Source organism: Passer domesticus, chromosome 2 (assembly GCF_036417665.1).
Source record: "Passer domesticus isolate bPasDom1 chromosome 2, bPasDom1.hap1, whole genome shotgun sequence".
Classification (NCBI taxonomy): domain Eukaryota; kingdom Metazoa; phylum Chordata; class Aves; order Passeriformes; family Passeridae; genus Passer; species Passer domesticus.
In genome coordinates, this window is record NC_087475.1 from 83,838,481 (window position 1) to 83,861,586 (window position 23,106).

Sequence of the window (23,106 nt, forward strand, 5' to 3'; positions counted from 1 at the left end):
TGATTGTCCAGTCCCTAGAAGAAAACACTTACTTAAAGATATTCCTCTAGACATAAAAATGGGATCAGCAGCTTAGTTTATTCTTTCTCACAGAGAAGTGCAGGGTTTTATACTTCAGTATTGCTCTTCTGGTTAAAAACCATGTCAGCAATATAAATGGAAAAAAATACATTCAGTCTTGCTGGATTGTGTTTTTGTAATAACAGTATACACATCCAAATCAATAAAGCCAGGCAAATAGCAGAGTAGTGGTTTAGCAATCTTAGCACTGTTAGCTAAGTACACAATCAACTCTAAAACAAATGCTTCATAATCCACAATTCTCCCGTGTAAATCTCTACTCGTATAACCCTGGGAAATAAGAAAGCTTTTCTTGTGATTTTTTTTTTCCTAACATTTAAAGCATGCCGGCTGTAAGCCCTAATTTATAGCCAACGGATCGCAATTTGCACTGAAATCTCTAGCCAGACACGAAATTAAACAACACAGATATTCAAAGGAGTTACAGCATGCATTTAAATACATTAACCACATCCTACCTTGCATCCAAACATCAACGATAAAGTGTTGTTGGTGCATGCAACTTTGCAGTGGCAAATCATTGGTGTAAAGCAGTCAGGATTTTTAACAATAGGGCACATTCCTTTAGTGCTGCAGTAGTGGCAGCCTACTGAAGGCTGAAAACAAGTAGCTAACACAGCACATGGAGTGGCAACATATGCTGTTCAACAGCTAGCTTTCCTCTTGCTGGTCAGAAGCAGCCTGCTTGAATCTCTACCTGGGTCCCATTCAGCCATCCCCTTCTTTGTTGGTGAATCAACGATGCAACGATCACGGATCTCAGGATTTCCCTTCCTCTGGGAAATTAGTTTTTACATCGGGGGGAAAAAAAATTAAAAAAAGGAAAAAAGAGAGAGAAATGGAAATGAGGGGGACTAGCAGGTGTGGCAGTATTAGCATGTAAAAGGATGTAAACGCCTACTCATAACAATCACATAAGATTGTCATGCTAGCTGAAGTGGGCTGAAATTATTCCATCGGAAGAAAAATACTGCAGCTCCTGATTTGGTAAAAAGCCAGTGAGTTGCTGCAATACATAGTCATAGTGTGGAGAGAAGAGAAAAAAAAATGACTTATCTAAGAAGCCAGGATCCTCAGCCTTTATCAATATGCATTCCAGTAAGGATTCCCTTCCCAGCGCCTCCCCGTGAAAAAGAATCAAATCAGTCGCAACTCCAGAGAAGCGATGACCTTTGCTTTCCCCAAATAGATGAATCTCAGCAGGAAACAAACTGTACTCAGAGCTGAAAATCACAGATGCTGGGAGTTTGTAATAAGAGAAATACAAGCAACATTTATCCAATCCTGGCTTGCCACATGGGAGCTTTCTCCAGGCACAAATTTACAAATAGACAGGTTGAAGGATTGCAGGAGACACTGAATAAAGATATGAAGTTACACGGAAAATGCACCAGCATGAAGCTAAAAAGTCAAGCCTCTTTAAACTCTGCTTCAGAGGCAATGTAACAACTGTCTCCAGCTAGTACTGCTATCCTGCAACCTGCAAATATCTTGCCGTAAACCAGAAAAGCAATAATTAAAGAAGAAGTTTGGGAGCAAAATACTTGTTTGGATTCTGTTACAGCTGTCGCTGCTCCTTCAGTTAAAGCAACACCAGCTGAAAACGCATAATAAAGCACTTGGATGAACAAATCACTAGCTGTGCTTTTTAAGAGGATTATTTATATCAAAAGTTGGATTAATGTATCCTCCAGGTTTAGGTTTGGTCATGGCAGACACAAATGCAAAATGAAAAGGCCATGATATGGAAAGTAAAGTGATGTCCTTAATGATTTCACAGCTGATAGCAAAGTAAACCAAGCAGTTATTCCACAGTGCCCTGACCCTGCTTTTCTGTGACTCACTAAGCTCTGCCCATCAAATTAGAAACTCTTTCTAAAGAAATGAGAGCAGCTTGTCTCCCTGGCAATCGCAAGTGAGTTCTTAAGTCACAACTGAAACAGTTTTCTGTAACAAACCCGAAGTAGAAATTTGTTACACAACAGAACAGAATAAATGGCAAATGGAGGTCCCAGTGTGAAGCCAGATCAAGCAGTACAAGAGGATGAATAGCACAGGATTTTTTTTAAAAAACTGCCTGAGATTGCAGACCCTAACTTAGGCAACCTGTTCTACTGAGATTTTGTGTTTATGTAAGTATAGATACATGCATGTGTGTGTTGTGTGTATGCATATATCTACACTTTAAGTAGAATTTCTTCAGGACAATTTACCCTTGCTTTGCAAAGTTCAAAGCCATAAAACAACCAATTTCTTCATCTTTGCTCCTGCTCTTGCACCATACAATAACTTTATTTTTATCCAATTATAGTGTATAGTTAAATTCCAGCTTGGAATAATGTTTTCCAATTATTGTTTCTCTCTCTCTATTTTTGAACTTAGCACTTGCAAGAGCCCAACCTCAATAGAATTACAGCAGTCTCTAGATGGAAGTGGCACATAGAGCTGCTCCACAGCCAGAGTTACAACCCAGTTCCACGTCTGAAGATTTCTTTTTTGCAAATAACAAGGTCTTACAAACCATTGTCCTCAATTCACTCAGCTCACACTTTTCTCCGGACCAGCCTGGACGTGAGCCCATGTGCCATGGGAGTTCACTGCATGGATGCCCTTCAGTCAGCTGCTCAATAACCTGAGTTTGTGTGACCCATGAGCCCTAAGTGACATCGCAGCAGCACTTGTCTGGAACAGTGACTGAGCCTGTTTAGAAAAGTACTGTGGTGACAAACAGCAGCTGTAACATTGCTGAATCTTTGATCTGTTTATTCCTAGCTTGCCTGTCTTGTTATTAAGCTATATATTATACAGATTTTTCTTTCAAGCACTGTCTCTCGCATAACCAGCACTGGTGTAAATATAGAAAAGCGTAGTTTCCATGACAATACATTCCATAGTTACAGCCAGCAGCCACTATCATTAAAACATGAATCACAGTGCTACCTTAAGGTGTGAGCACACTACATCACTGGCCTTAGAAGCATTAATTTGGGATGGGGGTGGCATGGCAATATTTTTAGGAGACACTACTATAAAATGCTTGAAATCTGTGCTATTAAACTATTTTGGCCCTTCTAATAGCCACCCATCTTAGTGATTTCAGTGATCAGTAATTCCCAATCTGTACCAATCATTAGCATTTTGAAGAGAGGGATGCATCACAACGGTACTTTTCAATGTTTTAAACACGATGTCCTGATTGAAAACAGAACTCAAGCACACAAATGTGATTTCTGATTAATATGCATATGGCCTAATAAAGTCACCTGTATTTAGTTCCAAATTCCAGTTTCAAAGAAGGGAAAGACAATCAGCCAGTTAGCCTCTTGGACCATTTGGATCTTACTGCATTCAGCTGGCTCATGTTTTCAAAAGGGAGGACATATCCGTTCATTAAAATTCCCATTTCTTCCCCAGCCCCTGCCACTATTGCAGATTTTCAACCAGAACAGGTTTCACCTGTGATTTCATTTCCGTGTTAAGATGCACCATACAGCAAGCACCCAAGTATTTTTCAAGGCACGAAATTCATCCCTTCACACTTGAGCTAATCATTGCTTTCAAATGAAAAACAGTTACCTGACACACAGTCATTTGGGAAAATCTCAGAAAAGGAAGATTTATTCCAGTGACAGATTTGAATAATAAGTCATGTTGCAATTGGCCAAGACATTTATTTCCATTAAGTGAAAATCACATACAGAAAAATGCCATAAGAAAACATTTGCTCAGAGATCCTTCTCTATCTTTTCTTTTTTTACAACAGCACACATACACACAAGTATAGTGCCACTTGCCAGGCATTTAAATCACAGTCATACTGTAGGAGCAAGGATTCTTGGAAAATCTATGTCCACATTTTTATGCTAAGGAATATGCAGAAGAACACAAATTGTGGGTGTTACTCTACAAAAAGTCTACGGATCAGTGTTTTTGAGCCCTCCAGCCTTATTTGGGCTTTAGCGCATTGATCCAGCCACTTGCTCACAGCCAGTCTGATAAGACCTCTCCTGCTCTACCAGCCCCTCTGGAAGCTGCCAACATTTCAGCGCTAGGTTTTCCAAAGATGTCTGTCTGCCTTTCATAGTGCACCATTTTGTGGAAATGGATGAGTTAACTTGCAACTGAGTTGCATTTCAGGAAGTATTATGATCATGTTGGCATGGTATTTCCTTGATTAATGTGTATATATCTTCTCCTGTACTGGAGCTATTTCAAATAGTAATGCTTAGCTTTGGACCTGACATATCATATGAAAAACAAGATCAATATAACCAAAAAAAAAAAGAAAAACAGAAACAAAAAAACCCCAAACAAACAAACAAAAAAAAACCCAAAAAACAAAAAAACCAACCTTGAGAGTCACAAAGAATTTTTAGATATCCACCTAAATATCTCCTTGACTATCTCAGGATGCTTAATTTTAGGATTTCTGAATTCTCTGCTCTTTCTGTTGAGAAGATTGCTTAAGTTTTGGTTACTGTGGTATAGACTTATGCATTTCCTCTGCCCTGATTTCATTACTCAACTTTTTGTGCCATTGCTATATCATTAAAAATTCCATTAACCCTTACAACATCCATTAGATATGAGAAAATCATGATGATCTATAAACCTTTGGCAGGGGTATGTTTATTAACTTGCTTCTAATCTTATGTTAGAATTCAAAACCATCTTCTTTGCTGTTCTCTGAAGTCCCTGAATACTAATCAAGCCTCTTAAAAACAAAACCTGTCTCTGACAGTGATTAAAGAGAAGTTGTCTTCTCAAAGAATCAGATAAAAGAAAAAGCAAAAAGGCTTGTTTCACCACAGGCAGCACATACAAAGGGAACCAGAAAACATAAATATAAAACTTGAAAGGTCCCCCATCAAAATAGAAATGATTGCACACAACCGTCTCACATGTTTCTTAAGAACAAAACAGTCTCACACCTCAGTCTAAACCAAAGTCTTTACAGCTGTTCTGTCTTTGGAGAGGCTCCACTTTAGGGTGTTTCAAAGACCTCAGCTATGTCTACACTTTCTGTGAGCTGGTTATCTTGGGGTATACAATGGGACATCCACTTCATTTTGCTGATTTTTGTCTATTGGTGAGTATCAGAAGCCTTGGCTTAGTTTGCCTGAAAATTCATATCCCTCTGGAACAGTAATCATAGAATGGTTTGGGTTGGAAGCAACTTTTAAAGTAGCTCAACTCTCCTTCGACAAGCAGGGATGTTTTCAACTTGGTCAAGTTGCTCAAAGCCCTGTCCAACCTGTCCCAGGATGTTTCCAAGGATGGGACATTCACCTCTCTGGGCAACCTGTGCCTGTGTTTCATTACCCTCATTGGAAAACAAAATTTCCTTATATCTAGTCTAAATATGGCCTCATTTAGTTTCAAACCATTACCCCTTGTTCTATCATCACAGAACCTGAAAAGATTTCTGTTCCCATATTTCATACAGGCCTCTAAGTACTGAAAAGCAGCAGCACAGAGCTTCTCTTCTCCAGACTGAACAATCCAAACTCTCAGCCTTTCCTCATAGGAGACATCCCAACCCTCTGATCACTTTTGCACCCACTCCAGTGGGTGCATACCTTTCCTTCACTGGGAATCCCAGAGCTGGATGCAGCACTTCAGGGAGAGTCTCACCACAGAGGAGTAGCTGGGGAGAATCACCTACCTCAACCTGCTGGTCACACTTCCCTCGCTCCAGCCCAGGGTATGGTCCCACCTCTTGGGCTGTGAGCACATATCACTGAAGTCTGCCCAGGAAAGACCCCACAGTCACCAGATACCAGCTCAAGAGCTGATAATTTGTGATCTTCCTACGCCTCATGCAAAACTGTGTTTGAACTGGTTCCAAGGGGTAATACAAGATTTAACTTTCACATGCATTTTAGAAACAGGGATAAGGTAACTTTTTGTTTGGTGTGTCCAAAGGCTCAAGGAGCAGATAAGGTCTGGGCTGGTCCTGCCAGGAGGAGGAGATGAATAGGGCCACTGGGGTGGAGATGGAACAGAGAGCTCCAGGGACAGCTGTGTAGAGACAGATCTGCCACTTCTGTGAGATGTCATTGGGACTGCCAGGACACACCTATTCCACTGTTATGAGCAGCATCTGCTCCATCTCACACAAGTGACTTGTGAAAACTGATTTCACTTTCACAAAGCACTGTATGGAGACAGGGATGAGTTTCCAGTTGGTTCCTGCCAACAGCAGACCCTGCTGGTTCACTTCACCTAGAAATGACAGGGACATGGGGATAAAGTTCTCCTCAAGCACCTTGCAATCTGAGCATGAAGGCAAGAGAAAGGCAGAGAATAGATTGGATGCTCTGGGAAAAAACCTATGTATCAAGAATTCAGATGTGGTACACAGCTTGGAAAACACATGACTCAATCTCCCCACCTGAAAATGGAATTAATGCCTTCCAATTAAGTGCCCATATCTCTAAGTATGCCGTCCTATAGTAGTGATTTTTAAGTTAATGGGAATGCTCTTACAGAAAGTACTCACATTCCTAAGTGTTTACGCATTATAAAGGGCCATACTGCCTGCATAGTTCTACATTTGTGACTAGTCTGAATTATTTATGAAAAAAAATTTGATCTGTTAAATCATTTACAAAGTCACAAACTGCATATAATTTTTTTAAGTAACTTCTCCAGCCAGGTATAAATTTAAAAGAAAAATTAAAGAGGAGAGAAAAAATACTCTCATTAAATATCAGCTTGAAAGAAAAAAGCAAGCATATTGCTGACAGTCCTCAACAGATACAAACCAGCTCCACTTGTCTGAAGATCCCTATTTATATCTTTTATTAGCATTTTTAAGGTTTTCTGTGACAAATTAAAGAGAAATAAAGGCCTGGTCCTGCTGGCACAGAGTGAAAACATGCACACAGAATATTTAGAAAATGTGCCTTACTTTAATGTCACTCTGTAGGCCTACTGATTCCTTCAAGTTTTTATAGTGTAATACACATGCACCTAAAAGAGCTTGAAATGATTAGTTTAGCAACCACATGGTAGAACTCACCAAGAACTAAGAGCTGCACTATCTATCCAGGCTGCTGGAACAAAAGAGGGGTACACAGACTTTTGTGTTGATACCCTGTTGCTATCACTAAACTGGCCAGCCCTGCTTGTCAATGTGTACTGAAGCAAATGTCAATGTGTACTATTGCACCATACACATCTTTGCTTTGTGCATTGAGAGAAGGCTTCAGCTTAGCCACAGACCTCTCCTTGTGGTGACCAGCTCTGCACTCAAGTCTTGTGTGCAAGCAGGACTCCATCAGTAAGAAACAGTAGGAATTTTCCATTTGTTTTCCTGCCTCCCCCTGAATCCATTCTACTTCCATTGATGAGAAGTTTTTTCTGGCCTTCCAATTCTATCTTTTTTGTTTGTTCTGAATCTTGGCCATGATATCTTGATCAGCTTTCTCAAAATGTTGCAATGGAAGGAACAAGGAACCGTTAACGTCTATTCATCCTCTCCATGTCACTCATGACTTTATAAATGAGTTGTGCATCCTCACTAAGTGGTATCCTTTCCATTATGAAAAATTGTAGCTCAATAGATCTCAGCCATTCTTATAAAAATAGCTTCTATCTATTTGAAGATGATCATTGATTATCCCAACTTGTTCTACTTAATTCTTTCAAACTTCATCATAGCTCATATAAAACCTGTAATGCCCCTGGTGCTTTCCTCTAAAATCTCCCTTTCCCTCTCAAAGTGTGCATCCAAATGGTGACACTGTCTGCAGATTAATTCCTCCCATCTCTTGCTTACAGTATTTCTCTAGATATGGTCCAAGTTTTTCACATTAGCTTTGCAACAACCTGCAACATCTTTGCAACATCTTGATTTTTCCCTGAGACTCACTCTGGGATTAATTTCTACATCATAACACCTTTCCCTGCTTCCTGGCTAATCAATACACATTTGGTATTCATGTAATTGGATATCCCTTACTACAAGCAACACTTAATATTTATACTTCATGTTATTACTTTCAGGCCATTTATTTATGTTGAGCTTTACATATGACATTCCTGTGATAATTTCTGGTGTGCTCAGGGTATGGACTTCAATTAAAAAAACACTTAGAAGCAATTCTTCCTGGGATTTAGACTAGCTGGGACACGGAGTGTTGCATTGCCAAAAAGAGCTTCAAAGGGGAAATCCACTTTCAAGAAACATATCACTGGTTTCTGAGGAGATACATGCACTACATAGACCTCACTGCCTTTGGATCACACAGAATTAAAATGTTGGTGATCATTAATGGCCCACATAGATGGGAAGTTGATAGGACTACACGCAGCTGATGGCAAGTAAAGAACCAATTTTGTAAGAGTAACGTGTGAAATACTTTAATGATCTAAATAAAGTTAGGAGACAAAAAAATCACAAAATTTAAACCAAATGAATAACCCCCCAAAAAACCCCACAAGTAAAAACCCATTACTATTACCTTGACCATTTCCTGGAAGTATTTTGTAAGGCCCTGGATTAATTTTCAAATGTGGTTCCCATAACTGGTTTTTGGTGGAAAACCAGTGACTCTATGACCATCTCTTGTGCTGAGACTTTCAGACTGCTGCCGGCAGCCTCAGAGAGGATCCACCAGAACCCAGCCTTTATTTCTTGTGTCATATGGTACTACTATTTAGAGAGAAATAATAAGCATAAAGGAAAAGTGCTTGATGAAAGAGAAGTAAAAATAAAACCAATGATACATCAGAATTCATAAGAAGGTCAGGCTATTTGACACTTTGGAGAAGTGAATTTTCCACATTACCAGCGTTTTGAAAGAAAATCTGTTACCCTGCTTGTAAAATATCATTCAACTGAGCTATAATTGCAGGCATAAATAAATAAATAAGTGGGCCAGGCCTAAATCTAAGTCCTTTGATTTAAAGTCTTACATTACTTTCTTCTTATAGTGTTCAAGATTTGCTCTGGCTAAGGGTGCAGGCACCCTGGCTAGGAGAAGCAGATACATATTTCATGGTAGAGTTGAACCTAGCTTGTCACCACATGTGCTAGAAGCAGGAGAACACCTTTGGGTTCCTCTGTAAAATTTTACTCAGAAATTATCCTTGACATATACAGAAGGAGGTTCTGATTACCAGATGTTTGAACTTTTGAGGTTTTTTTGTTGTTGTTTTTTACAATTTTTTTCTACATATAAACAAATCCAACTTGCCAGTTGCCATTAAAAGTAAGCATTTTCTCAGCAGTCAGGAAGATTGTCAGTGTTTTCCTTCAGATTCTTGTAACAGGAAATTCTGTTCTCATTTCTGGCAAATGCCACTATCCTCACAGCTTTTGGCATTTAATGTTTTTTTTTAATGGTTTTCCAGCTACAAAATTCTCATTCCATGGGAAAAAAAAAAAAACAAAAAAAACCAAAAACCACAACAACCCAAACCCAAGAAAAACTCACAAATAAGAAAGGCAATTGCGGTCACAGCTAAATTCTATATCAAGTTTTCTACCAAAATTGTAGCAAAAACATCTATATGACCTCATCTACTTCGGCTCTCTGCTGGCACTGCTAACCTCACCATGCTAAGGACAGACTATGGATCTTGCCTCCAGTGGACACACAGGATCCCCTGAGGTGTATTTAGGGGAACAGAAGCTACAGATCCCTCTGTTAAATATATCCACCCCACATCTGGTGGACACCACTGTCAACAAGGAAAAATCATCAATGCCCACCATTGCCTTTTTGAAGGGAGAGCTGCCCTTGATTCCAACCTAAACAGAGGTACCACTTGGCTGAAGAAAAATATTTCTGAAAGATTTTTCTTCTCTCAACAGTTCCTGTGTGTCTTTCTCTGTAACCTGACCAGCTTTTCACAGCAGGAAAAAACAAGGTTACCCAGAGAAAGCTGGAAGGAGCATGTTGCTTTGGTGTGTGGCAGACAGCAGCTTCTCTCTGCCTCCACGGGCTGATATGCATTGCCATAGCCTTAAATACAAGCTGTAAAGCCATGTGGCTCACAAAAAAAATCAGATGGAGGAGAAGCAAGTTTAATTCTGAGTTGCCTGAGAATCCTATCAATTCTCTCATTCATGGGAGCTTCTGGACCAGGCATTCTCAGTCACCAAGCTCCCTTGGTGCTCGCAGCTCTGGCTTGACCCTCTTTGCTGGGGCAGGCCCAGAGAGAAGCACAGGGCTAGTGACAACAATCCTTCCCAGTCAGCACTGACTATTGTCCCTTTACAGCACCTTTCTCATTCTAGAACGCCTTTTAAAGCCAGGGCAGGGACTTTTCACCCTGACAGCACTGCCCAAATCCTCTTTGTCCCTGGGGCTAGAGGGTACAAGCAGGATCTGCCACTGCTGGCCAAAGGGAGCAGTACTCCAAATGGAAAGCATTAAGGAAAAGCACACCTCCAACTCTGTGTTGATTGGGAATGTCTCCTACTTCCAATGCTCTACCACTCAGGGGAAAGACCTTCCTAAAATGATGTTATACAAAGGAAATTTGTCCTCCAAAGAGTCTATGGGAATAATAAGGTGAAATAAAGACAAACTTAAAGAGAGTTATTGGAGGGCCCAGTGCACAGTCCTCTACAGATGACATTTTTAATGCCTCAGAGATGAGGAACTTTGTGGAAAATCAATGCATTTCTGAGGGAAAGGAGCCAACAGAGCTTAAACTGTTCCCAGAGACTGCAGGCCTACAAGAGCCTGCAGAACCCTCCTAAGCCAGCCCCCAGCTCTGGGTGGTGACTGAAGACCATCTCCTCTTCCTGCACAGGTTGAAAAGGCTGCTGCCAGGCACAGCATGGCCCCAAGGCCATGGTGCTCCAGGCACATTCAGAAGCACCTCCACGGAGGCGATGCTAACACAAAGGAACAGGCACAAGCTCAGCTTTGGTTGTGGAACAGGAACCTCCCTGTCCTCCTCATAACTAAATGCACACCAGTAAGCCAGAAAGGAATGCAAGAGAGCTCAGGCGCAGAGCTGTTTGACTCTTGCCTGGCTGAGAGCTGTTGTGAGTCAGCCAGACAGACGGACGGAGAGGACCATAATTCTCAGGATGGCAGCATCCTTGGTGCTGCCCCATCCAGGTGTGGGAATGAGCAGCTTTAGGGCAGTGGTATCTTACCTGGGGAGAGCTGCCCTCCTGCTTCTGTTCAGTCTGCAGTGCAGCTGACTTGTCTGGAGCAAGCTTCCAGGAAAAACAAAAAAAGCAGGCTGGGCAAAGTCTGTTCACAGGCTGTGCTGCAGCAGGAGCATCCATCTTAGATCCAGTGGAGGAGGAGAGCTTGGACAAGCTCTTTTTAAAGCAACAGTGCTCCCACTGAGCCTGGCAAGAAAGGGGAGTGCTATGCCCCAGCAGTGGTCGTGCTGGATCTCTGCAGAGCACTTTCTGGCATTAGCTAATTGATCTTTGCAAACACCCTTTCAGCAAATAAACATCACCTGTCAAGATTTACAGGTGCAGAAAATAAGCTGAGCTAATGTCATCTGGTGCAGAAGTAGCCCATGATTTTAGGGTGCCTGGACCAAAAGTCTCTTGGCCTGACTTTGCTGGTGCATTTATAGGTTTGTCTGAGTCTGACAGCGCAGAACATCTGTATTCTGCTTATAAATAAGAGTGAACATCTGCTTTTAAAAGCCAACCTCAGGGACATTTCAAGTTGGAAATACTATAAAGCAGGAACAACAAATCACCAATCCTTAGGATAATGGTGGCTTTTATGGCTAAAAATATGTGAGAAGAAAAGTCTAGAGTCAGGTTTAATCAGATTTTGCCTGTCTGCTTCTTTTCATGCATCCACACAGGCTGTGGCTTCCCCATGGATTCTTGGGGACCTGCTGGCAAAGTTTCAGGGTCTGAAAAGGAAAATAAAACTTTCCTTGTCCAGGACCACTTAGTCTGCATGACTTAAAGGACAAATAGGACACCCTATCTGAATCCATCACCACCCTACAAAAACTGCCATTAGGAAAACAGAACAGTTGTCCTGAGTTTATCCTTCCATGGCCACTGGCCACTCTATAAAATGGAGAAAATGAGGAAAGCAAGTAGGAAGCAGGGAGACACAGGACATGCCACATGGCTGGGAGCTGATATTAACTGAGTGGTACAAGAGGTTTCTTTGGTTTGCTCTTTATTTTCTTCAGGCCATATTTTTGTTCTATGGTAGACCCTGAATAAGCATCACTCTTTTAGCTCTTAGTGTGCTTGACCAAAGAGCTATAAAAGGTACCTCAGGCTGCCCCTCTGCCGGGTTTTTGATGCTGTAGCAGTACTAACCAAGGCCCGGGTTTTTAGTTAGATAGATGCATTCTGGTACCTCGTGGGATTTTCCCTTGTAGGCTGAACAAGTTTGAAATTAAAATTAAAAAACAGGGCAAGTAAGAACACCCACTAGGGCCTACTTGTGATTGTAGTACATAAATAGCTTTAAAATCTCAGGTTTCTCTCATGCAGGGCTCCAAACTGGAGAATTCTCTTTCCATTACAGCTACAAGACAACAGCTGAAGCTCCTGTTGTCCTTCAAATTGTGCTTCAAGGTACATCCATGTATTCACACAGCCTGTTTTTTCCTCCGACCCTTCCAGATGTGTGAGAGCTACAAGCTGAGTATTCCCCAAAGGGACAGGCCTGAAGGAATTCAAAGTCCTTCGTTAGGCACTCTGTCAATGCTGCAAGCATCGCTATTTAATTGATGTACTGTTTTTATTATACGTGCCCTAAGGGAGTGTGCTGACCAATGTGTCTTGTAAATTGAATAAATAAACAAATACATAAGCAAGCATCGCTGCCTTGACCAGCTCATAGTGTGACAGGAAAGTCTGTGTGGTTTAATGTGGTTTTACACAACAACCCAGCTGTCTGGAATGGCTTGTTTGATCCTCACTAACCTTGGCAGGCTCTTCCAGCTTCTTCCTCTACCTCAGCAAAGAGAGAGGACACCACTCTTACTTTTCTAAGGTCACTTTGCTGATTAAATATGTCATTTTAAAAGCTTCTTATAATGTGAAAACTGCCAATTTCCTTCCTTCATCTGGAAAATGGGTGAAGAATTTCATCATTTGCTGTTAAAAGGAATTAAGTAGTATGCTTCTCCCATTATTTCCTTTTACCCTGTTGTTGACTTGCTCCACTTCATAGCTCTGCAAAGTCACAATCTCCTTTCATTCTTACTTGTGTGTTGTTTAGACCAAAGTACTTCTCAAATATATATTTTAACAAATCATTAGAAAATATAGCTGTACCAGTCAGAGTCAGGATTACAGAGTAAATAGAAAAATAAATAAAAAAAAAAGGCTACCAGCTGGGGAGATTAACTGGCTTAAGAGAAAGTATAGAAAATGATATAGACATGGGAACCATTACCAAGGTAAGGGCTGGCCACACAAAGCCTTGCACTGCTGCTTGAGCAGGTTTTAAGCCTGTTCTCATTGCTGGGCTGCCTCAGAAAAAACACTATCAGTGCCCCAGCTGGCTTCTACACACCTACAAGAACTGAATCCACATGCTGACTGCAGTCAGGTCTTCATGCTCATGAATGTTATGCATGTGAGAGATTTTACAGCTGTGAGTCATCATCTTTGCCTACATTCATGTGCTCCTTTCCACTCTGGAAGGAAACCGCTTTCATTCACGAAAAGAAAAAATATAGGTTTCAAGACAGATCATGATGCAATCACACTCTTTTATAGTGTTCAGCTTCTCGTTATGAAATATGATTCCCCTGAGGCATGACTAGAGAGTGTGGAAAAGTGAGTTAAAATGGAAAACAGGTTGTGCCAGCCACGCCTCTATGACTGCCCAAATCACTTTTTCTGACTGTAGACTTCCCTCATGGAGCTACTTAAAATTTTCAGGACAGTTATCCTACATTGTCTTCACACTGAAATGCAGCAAGTGTTGTTAGGATGATCTTTAGTATGGAGCTTAAAGAGACTAAAGAAATGAAGATGAACTGAACTAGAGATTGAGCATAGCCCATGTGTTCCAGAGCTCCATACTCTTTCCCCCTCAACCATGTTGCAAAATTATTTTGGGGCAGTGTAGGTGCCATAGTCAAGCTTTTATATGAGCCAAGCAAAAAGAAGACAATGTACCCTGTTTCTCCCAAATATGTGAGGCCTCTATTCTCCTTGGACAGATAGTGGACAAATCAAAATCAGGAAAAATGTCAGAGAAGGGTTATTTCTGACGGGACATTTGCAGAACTCTTCAATTTGAATACACTCCTAAAATTGTTTCAGAATAGCAAAATCAGGCAGGATGCCTACTTTTCTGCCATGAGAAACTGGAAATGTTTGACCTTAACATATGATTAGCTGTTAAATGACTTTCAAGGAGACTTTCCTAGGATAATCTACTTAGCCCTTAGCACTCATTTATTGCTTCATAGTGGAGATTAGGGTTGATTCTCATGAACATTATTACTAAGAGTGTCAACTACATTTTTTTTTCAGTTAAGTAAATTATTCCTTTATAGGAATAATGAGAAAATTTTTATGTCCTCTTTTCCTGCATTTAATGTATTGTTATGGAAGAGGTGACCATGAAAGTCATATAAGGAATGATGGAAATTAAACACTCTACAACTGAGAAAAAAAATCACCAAAAGAACTGATGGACTTGTGGTCACCCAGAATGACCTTAAGATATTTCTGAATTTTGGATATGATGTCATCACTTTTTGCTACCAGGTATTGGCCTAGACACTGGCTCTAGGTAGAAATTAAAGAATCCAGATAAATTCTTAAGCAATTAAATCAAGGCGAGACTCAGTGTCTGGATAATGAAAAAAGGTCACATCCACAGTTCACAGCACCTGATCATGGCTTTCTGCAGGGATTAAGAGACAGGACCATGCTATAATAGCAAGGCCAGATTATTACACAACTCACTCATATTTATAGTTCTCTAAGTTCCATGCAAAATTTCTCACTGGGACCCCTTTGCCCCCGTTCCCATAGTAACGCAATCTTTCTGGTTATCAGGTCCTTGTTACATTATTTTGCCTTAGCAATGTCCTGATTACATTCTCTCTCCTCAGAGTGGTCAGAGTGACCAGTCATGATGTCTTCACTTCTGTTCTTGCCTTGGGTTTATCTCTCCCACAGCTTCCACTGTACCAGGGCCAAGAGGTCAGCGACACTACCCAGCTCAGCTTCATAACTGTCTGATCTTCCACAGGTTTCCATGCCACTAGAAATCCTTGTTTCTTCTGCGGGTGTCTGAGGATATAAACATCCTGGGATTGTGCTGGACAACTCTGTAGCTTCCAGACTGTGCACTTTCTGTGTCATGGAATACACCCCAGAATGTTTGTTTGGCTCCAAAAGCCAGTCAAAGAGTGAATTTACATTATGCAACATATACGGCCAGAGGAAGATGCCATTTGAATTAGCTGGGAAGCTAAAGATGTACATGGAGTGACTGACACTGGATTTTTATCACAAGGGGTCCTCATATATAGAAGGAATTGCAATCAAGTTCTAGGAGGCAGCTGAGAGGTGGCAACCGGAATCTCCAGGATTAGAGAATGGTGTTTATCACTGATCCTTTGCTCAAAACAACATAGGGCTAAGGGTAATGGTTTTAAACTGAAGGAGCCATAGTTTAGGATAGATGTAAAGAAAAAGATTTTTACAAGGAGAGTGGCAAAACTGGCCCAGTTTGTTCAGAGAGATGGTAGATGCCCCATCCCTGGAAACATTCAAGATCAAGATGGAGAGGGCTCTGAACAATTGGGTCTAGTCAGAGATGTCCCTGAACATTGCAGAGGGGTTGGACTAGATGGCATTTAGAAGTTCCTTCCAATATATGCTATTCTATGATTCTGTGATTATCTGATTCTCTGACATTACTCTTTTCTTCTGGGACATTCAAACACCAAGCACCCTTTTCAGCACAGGTAGTTTGCCAGAGTACCCTGTTGTGACTGCTTTCAGCCTGAAAACACTCAGAGGTCCAGTTGATTGACAAATTACCTTAATTTAGCAATTGATTTTGCCTCAAATAAATTGCTCCCATATGTTTACTCTTAATCTATGGCAAACTCCTCTTTTACTGGAAATGAAGTTAAATTGCCTCACTTTTTTCACAGGAAGAAAGCACAGACACAGTCAATCACATGCTCAACAGACATGTGATGTCACTTGACCATGAGTTCAAATAGGTAGAGGAATGTGCAGGACTGTGGTCTTTAGCTTCTGTTATTATTACCTCTGTTTCAGCATGATCATTTTAAAGATCTTTGTCCTCTCATAATTACCCCCCTCAGTTTATTTCTGCCACTTCCTAACATATGAATTTTCTTATATTTCTCAAAGGTTAATGTCAGTGTACATCCAGCCAATGTTAGACTCTCAATCACAATTTTCTGTCTTTTATTTAGTGACTGCTGCAAATTAAATTTGTACTATACTGCATGAGACAAAAATACCATCCCCAAAGGCATTGTTCTGGAGAGGTGAAAAATATATATTTATCTATATATTAATTAAAATATAGGCAACTCATCTTCAGGTATTATTAAAAATTACAGTGTTTAAAGAAACCAACTCATTCAGCTGTGAATATAAATTCTTGTTTTACTCGGGATGATTAACATGAATAGTGAACTGCTGGAATTCTATTATTTTAATAGGAAACCAGTTTTTGAATAAGATAAACTACAAGCCACAACCAATAATTATACCTTTTTGCCTAAGGATATGCAATAATGGTGTCTAGTGTTTTAGACTATTGCATTTTCAGCCATAGGAAGGAGCTAAAGTTACGTAAATTTCCTGGAAGAGTACTCAGACGGCTGTTTACCTAAAATTGTGCTTGTTTCTGGCATCAGTCTGATATATAAGTTATTTTATAGTTGTGGCAGAGAAGTAATAAAGAAATTCCTGAACTATTAGTACACAATTTATGCTTGCCTATGTACCTCACAAAAAGATGCTTTTGTATTTTTTGATGAATATTGCTAGTGATAACACCAATATATGGCTTCAGTTTTACTTCCCTCCCTGCATCTTTATGTGCAACAACAGATTTAAACAATTTAGCACATGAGAATAAATATTAAAAGAAAAGGCATTTATGCAGCTCCTCAGAGTTGAACAATGCTTGCACACTCAAATCCTCCATTGATGTACCAGGGACAAACACAGCTACACTTGGTTTTAATGGGAAATATTTGTGTTACTATTCCATGTATCAATGCCAGATGGAAATTAAGTGCTGCCTAACATTAAAGGGAGCTATTCTATAAATTGCAGTTGTCAGGCTGAGCCAGGCTCATGCTGGAGAGCTGACAAGAGTCACCACCAAGGCAGAATGGCAAACCACAGCTGAACCTCCCTCTAACATCCATATGAGATTTCTGGCTACTGCTAAAAATTACTTTCCTAGGACAAACTGGTTGCCCCAGGATTCCTCACCACTTCATGTCCTATATTTGGATAACAACCATCTGTGAGGTCTTTACATCTGTAAACCTGAGCTGTCTTTAAATTAAGAGAACTATTCACAGGACTTCTTTAACTGAAGGTGATGGTGCAGTCACGTGAGGGTAAGTTGACATCCTGAGGCTCTGTCAGCTGCTCCTTCCTACCACCTGTACCTATCCCTCCAGGTCCCAGGCAGTCTTCTCCTCCCTCTCTGCTGGCACATCCCATCTCTGCCAGAATATCATGAAGTTTGTGTCAGATCTTGGCACAGGAACATAAAGAGGAGAAGCTGAACAGGATTCAGGAGCCTTGGGAGAATTATATCTACTACTGTGGCTGCTGATCCATTATGAGTATCACAGCCAGAAACTCCCATCTGGAGTCTCCCACCAACTGCTCTTGGGCAGGTTTCGATGCAGTGCTATCAACAAGTTGAAATTTGACTCTAGAGAGGAGTTTAAGCAGCAGTGGAAACTCCACCCATAATCAGTCCCTCTCATTTGAGATCTCAGGATGCATAGTTTAAAGCATTTCTCTGCAATTAGGTGGGTTAGAAACATCCTGCAAGGATGGTTATATTATAAACATCTAAAGGAGGGCTGATTTTAACTTACACTACTCTGTTCTAAAGAAAAGCCTGAAAAATATCTTGAGACAGAGGAACACAGTTATGAACTGACCATTCCCGATACTAGATATTTCTGGACAGGTTTATTACAGCTATCTTCCACAAAGCAATATATTGCCATTTTTCATCACAGACACATTTCTCATCTGACAGTTCTAAGAATGTTTCCTTTTTTGTACAGAAAGGAAGACAGAAGGCTAGGATGTTTTTACTTGGAGCAAGGAATGTTCTATGCCATGCATTATTTAAAGAGGAAAAATGTAGATCACAAAATCTCAGGATAATTCATGTTGGAAGGGAACTCAGGCAGCCCTTGGTCAAAACTTCCCCTCAAAGCAGGATCAACTATGAAGAGAGGTTGCTCAGGGCTTTTTTCAGCTAAGTCCAGAAAGATTCCAAGGATGGAGACTGCACTGCCTCTCTGGGAAACCTGGCCCACTGTTGGGCTGTTGCAGAATGAACCACATCCCTTTATGTCCATTCTGAACCTCTCTCATTTCGACCTAGGACAACTACCCCTCACCCTTCCAGCATGTGCCATTCAGGTCAGTGATTATTTGCCCTTTAAGCCATTCCTTTAAAGGCTGAATGAGGCTTGGTCTTTGTCCCCCCTCAAAGGGAAAGTGTTTCAGCTCTGACCATCTTGGTAGGCATCTCCTAAACTTGCTTGTGTTTAATAAACATCTGCTTTGTACTGGAAGATGCATGGGGTTTAACAAGCTTTGAGAAAAGGAAAGCAATCACTTTCCCGGATAGCCTGGCTCTGTTCCTGTTTATTCACATTGAATTTAATGAAATTTGTGTTGGCCTTATTCTCCAGACCATCCAGGTCTGTGGATGGCAGCCCTGCCTTTAAGCATGCCAAGTTCTCCCTGCATTGTGGTGTTTGCTGACCTGATGAGCATGTGCTCCTCATCCCCAGACTCTGCTAGAGACCAACTGATAAAGAGCGAAGATCCTGAAATAGATTTTTTTTGACATGCTTGCCATCAGTCTCAAGGTAGAGAGTGACTCACTAACCAGTGCCCTCCAAGTCTGATCATTCAACTAGTTTGTTACTTATCTAACTGTCCAGAAATCTGGATACAAGAGGAGGCATGTCAAAAGTCTTATTCCAGTTGAAATAAATTATGTCCATGGGTATTTCTCATGTACATGACTATTCATTTTATTACAGGTTTATGGCAACCATGGCCTTGTCTGAGTTAATAAAATGCAGATGTATGGACACCACTGCATTTTAACAACATCTTGGATGACCTAGAAGCTGGATTATGAAAAAAATATAATTCAGGATGCGATTTGTAGAGATCAGGAGGATCATAGAAAGTAACCACAGTCATACGCTCTTTCTGTAAGCAAACTGTCCTATTGTTACTGCACCAGAAAAAATCCCCTGGGAGAGAAAGGACGAAAGAACAAAAACAACAAAGGCACAAATGAGAAAAGAGAAATGGTACAAGTGCCACACAATCAAAAGCATGTTGGTAGGGAACGAGAGGGGCAACGTGAGCTGAGCACCCATGAGGGCAGTCTGTTCCCTGGAGGTGCCAAATAAACCAGTGGACACCACTCACTGGTGCTCCCAGGTGAGAGGAGCAGGGAAAGAAAACAGGACTCAACCTCTATAGAGCCTCCACCATAAAATTCCCTCTTGCAGCCAGAGGGTTTGCCCACGCCTGAGGGAAGTTGGTGATGATGTTTGATGTGTGCTTGGGGCCTTGGTGAGGAGAGACTTTGCATCCAGGGACAAGATATGGGGAAAAGGAGGCACTGATCCATAACAGCCCAGTGCTCAGCAGGGCTGTTCAACATTTTCAAACTAAAAATGTAAACCCTACAACTTTTTAAAATTAGATCTCTTAAGATTTAAAATGTAATAAATTATTACATTTAAAATTCATACAACAGTTTTTGCTAAACCTGGGCTTATTACAATTATTACAACCAATTAAAGATATAAGAAAGTGTATTGCAACAGTTATTAATTCCCAGATTTGAATGAGTTAAGGAGTGCTACCTTCTCCCACAATGGCACAGCTGAAACTGAGAAAATGCTGCTTTTTTTAAAACAGCTTGATCTTCATAAATGTGTCAAATTAGTCTGTATTGTACTTTTTACAAAAGACTGTATGCAAATATTTACATGTTTTCCAAAGGCCAGTACTTTCTGCTTTTGTTATGTAAATAAGCATTTGCCTTCATTTCTTTGAGTTTCTATTTATTATCAGATTCAACAGGAATATTTTCATAATAGGAATTAATCCACTGAAATCTGAGAAAATGAATCAGAAATTAATTAGCCAACATGCTGTTCTCTTTTTACAACTTACAAATAGAAGTCACATAGGAGAATATGAGAGCTACAGTAACTAAAATTTAAAGAACAAATTACCCACTTTTTAAAGTACCTAAAACCATGAGACTTTGAAAACTATCTACCAAGACTAGCTCCCAGTTCTGCTTTAGTTCAGCTACACTTTTAGTATTGAAAGAGAAGTGCTTGGCTGCTTAGTGGTTTTGAAAATCCCATGGATTACCTTTTTCTTCTGCTACACACCAACACATCAGATTTTCAATTCACTATCTTTCTAATGAATTAGCCACCAGATAAATTCAAATCTAATTTTAAAATAAAAAAAAATTAGGACAGAGAAAATATCTTATAAATTATCAAATTTATTCAATGGATGTGTGAGTACCAGTACATCCTTTGCTCTAGGAAATAAGAAAACCAAATTTTCTTTAAAAACTGTGTCTGTCTGCACAGCATTACATTAAGTCACTGGACCAGTAATTGGGAAAGATTCCTTAGACATAAAAGGCATACAAGAAAAAAAAAAGAAGACAGTTTAACTTAATATTTCATGCTTTTGATTAAATTCATGTTTCTGACCAGTGATTTAATTCACTTTGACTTAAGTCAATCTACATTGCCTCAGGTTCCCTCTATGTGTACTTCACATTTATAAAATGGATATTAGCATGAGTTCCTTTCATTAGCCCGTGTGCCTCATTAGGAAGAGCAATGCTTCTTACAGCTAAATTGGATTTTGCTCTACTCTGTGGTTCCTTGGTCCTTTGCTGATTTTTCCTTCAGTAATCAGCCAGAAACACAAGGGTTTTTTTGTGATGTGGACACTTGTCCACTAGATGCTGCACTAAGCCCACCTACTTATTTCATACCTCCATCCTGCTGTGGACAGAACCTGGATTTCTCTGACTAATCCCTCCAGGCAGTCAAGTTACCTTGGCAAGACGTGAGGTGCAGGAGCTTATGGAGACAAGGTGCTTTCAGCTAATACCTCAGCTTGGTTTCATCTTTGGTCTCAGACTGGGTGATGTGACTTGCCAAAGTAACCACTAGCACAGGTTATGAGCTATTCTACAACCTATGCACTCACAAATATTCACTCTGACATACTGAATGAGGCTTTAAGTCCCTTTATTCAATTTTCTACCCCTCTTTAAATAGGGAACACAGCATCTTCTGGGTTCTGGAGCATGCTCTAGTAGCATAGATATGAAACAAAGAGTAGTTGCAAACTTTGCTGTCTGCTTCCGGGGCTCAGGACTGCTGGGGTGAAGCCCAGAACCATTAGGGCAGCTGATGCTATGGCTCACTTGTAAAAATAACTGCCTATGCTCTGCAGGAATGGGAAATTTTACATTTGTTTCTCTCCTCAGATTTTTCTACTGCTGAGTTCAAACAGCAGAAGAGTAATTATGACTTTGTGCAATCTAATTCTTCTCACTTAAAAAAAAGCCAGCCAGCTCAAACCATTATTCCAGGAGGGAAGGTGACACTGGAGTGGAAGAGATAGCAAAGCCACATGAAGGTCCTGTCAGAAACAGACACACACATACACGGGGACCATGGGCAAAACCCGGGCTTTTACAGCTCTCGCTATGCCCAAGATTAGGGAGCCATGGAGGAGGTTTAAACAATGAATCTTTACACTCAGTTGCTTAAATTCATCTGCAAGTTTAATCTTGCCCAATTGTCTTTTAAGCCATTTCCTCAGGGTGTGATTTACTGGTCCAAACAAACATTTCCAAAGTGACACAGAATAATTAGTTAATTCACCAAACATTTACTCTGTGTAAGTTTTTTTTTCTTATACAATTGCCATAGGAGGCCACACATTCTTGTACCCTCCATATTGGTTTCCCAACCAATTTTTCACACCTTTAGAAAAGTGTGAGTTCCTTCCACAGATACCCTTCAGGCCATTTGTCCTTATTGGGACAAATCAAGCTATCACAACATGCTTAAATTTAATTAACTTCTACTATACCTATTGAATATCTCTTATGTGTGCACACTGGAGATTGAACTTAGTAACACCAAAAAAAAATTATCTTCTTATCCTGTACCTTAAATATTATTTACCTTAAATAATATAAGTTAAAACCACATACTGTGTATTTATTGTGCTGTATATCTTGCTTCAATCAATTCTAAAATTGACTGAAATGAACTGGTTTTGCTAAACACTAGGGAAAACCATGGTAATTTTCTAATAAAAAAATACACCATTGCTTGAACTCCAGACTTCTCTTCCAAAACATGTTACCCTTTATTTTGGAGCTAGTTCTTTAATACATATTCACAACCAAGCAACGGATACAGAATGAACTGGCTTTCCAAACTGTGCTTGCCTCCTTGATGGAGAGTGGGAATAAAGGTGGATGAAAACATTTTATTGTAGTCCACTGTGACCCAGGATCAAGACAATATCCACAAAGTATGAGATGGCTACTGCTCCTTATGAGGGCCAAGAAATTCTGCCCATCACTGAGTTTTCCATGTTATATTTAGTTTCGTACGTGGAAAGGAAAAAAAAAAACACAAAACCCAAACCTATGACCTGAGCTGTCTTTGAATGCTGCTTCTTTCCCAGCTATTTGTGTCCTCCACCCATGCAGGGAAACAGTCAACACTGTCTACTTCCCTATAGTTTAA

The 23,106-nt window shown here is 40.3% G+C and overlaps 1 protein-coding gene across 17 annotated transcripts in view; it reads right to left on the reverse strand.

Annotated features, from left to right (window-relative positions):
* DLG2 (discs large MAGUK scaffold protein 2) overlaps nt 1-23,106 on the reverse strand; it is a 979,322-nt gene that overhangs the window by 613,301 nt on the left and 342,915 nt on the right. The window contains exon 1 of one of the 17 annotated variants that reach the window (XM_064409608.1): nt 11,204-11,361. The exons of 11 other annotated variants lie outside the window; for them this stretch is intronic. In XM_064409608.1, the coding sequence (XP_064265678.1) occupies nt 11,204-11,338 (135 nt within the window). In that variant the 5' untranslated portion in view covers nt 11,339-11,361. Of the gene's footprint in view, nt 1-539; nt 1,272-8,549; nt 8,574-11,203; nt 11,362-23,106 lie in introns of those variants that run through there. 5 more of the 17 variants (XM_064409612.1, XM_064409618.1, XM_064409611.1 and 2 more) reach the window with 5 other exon arrangements.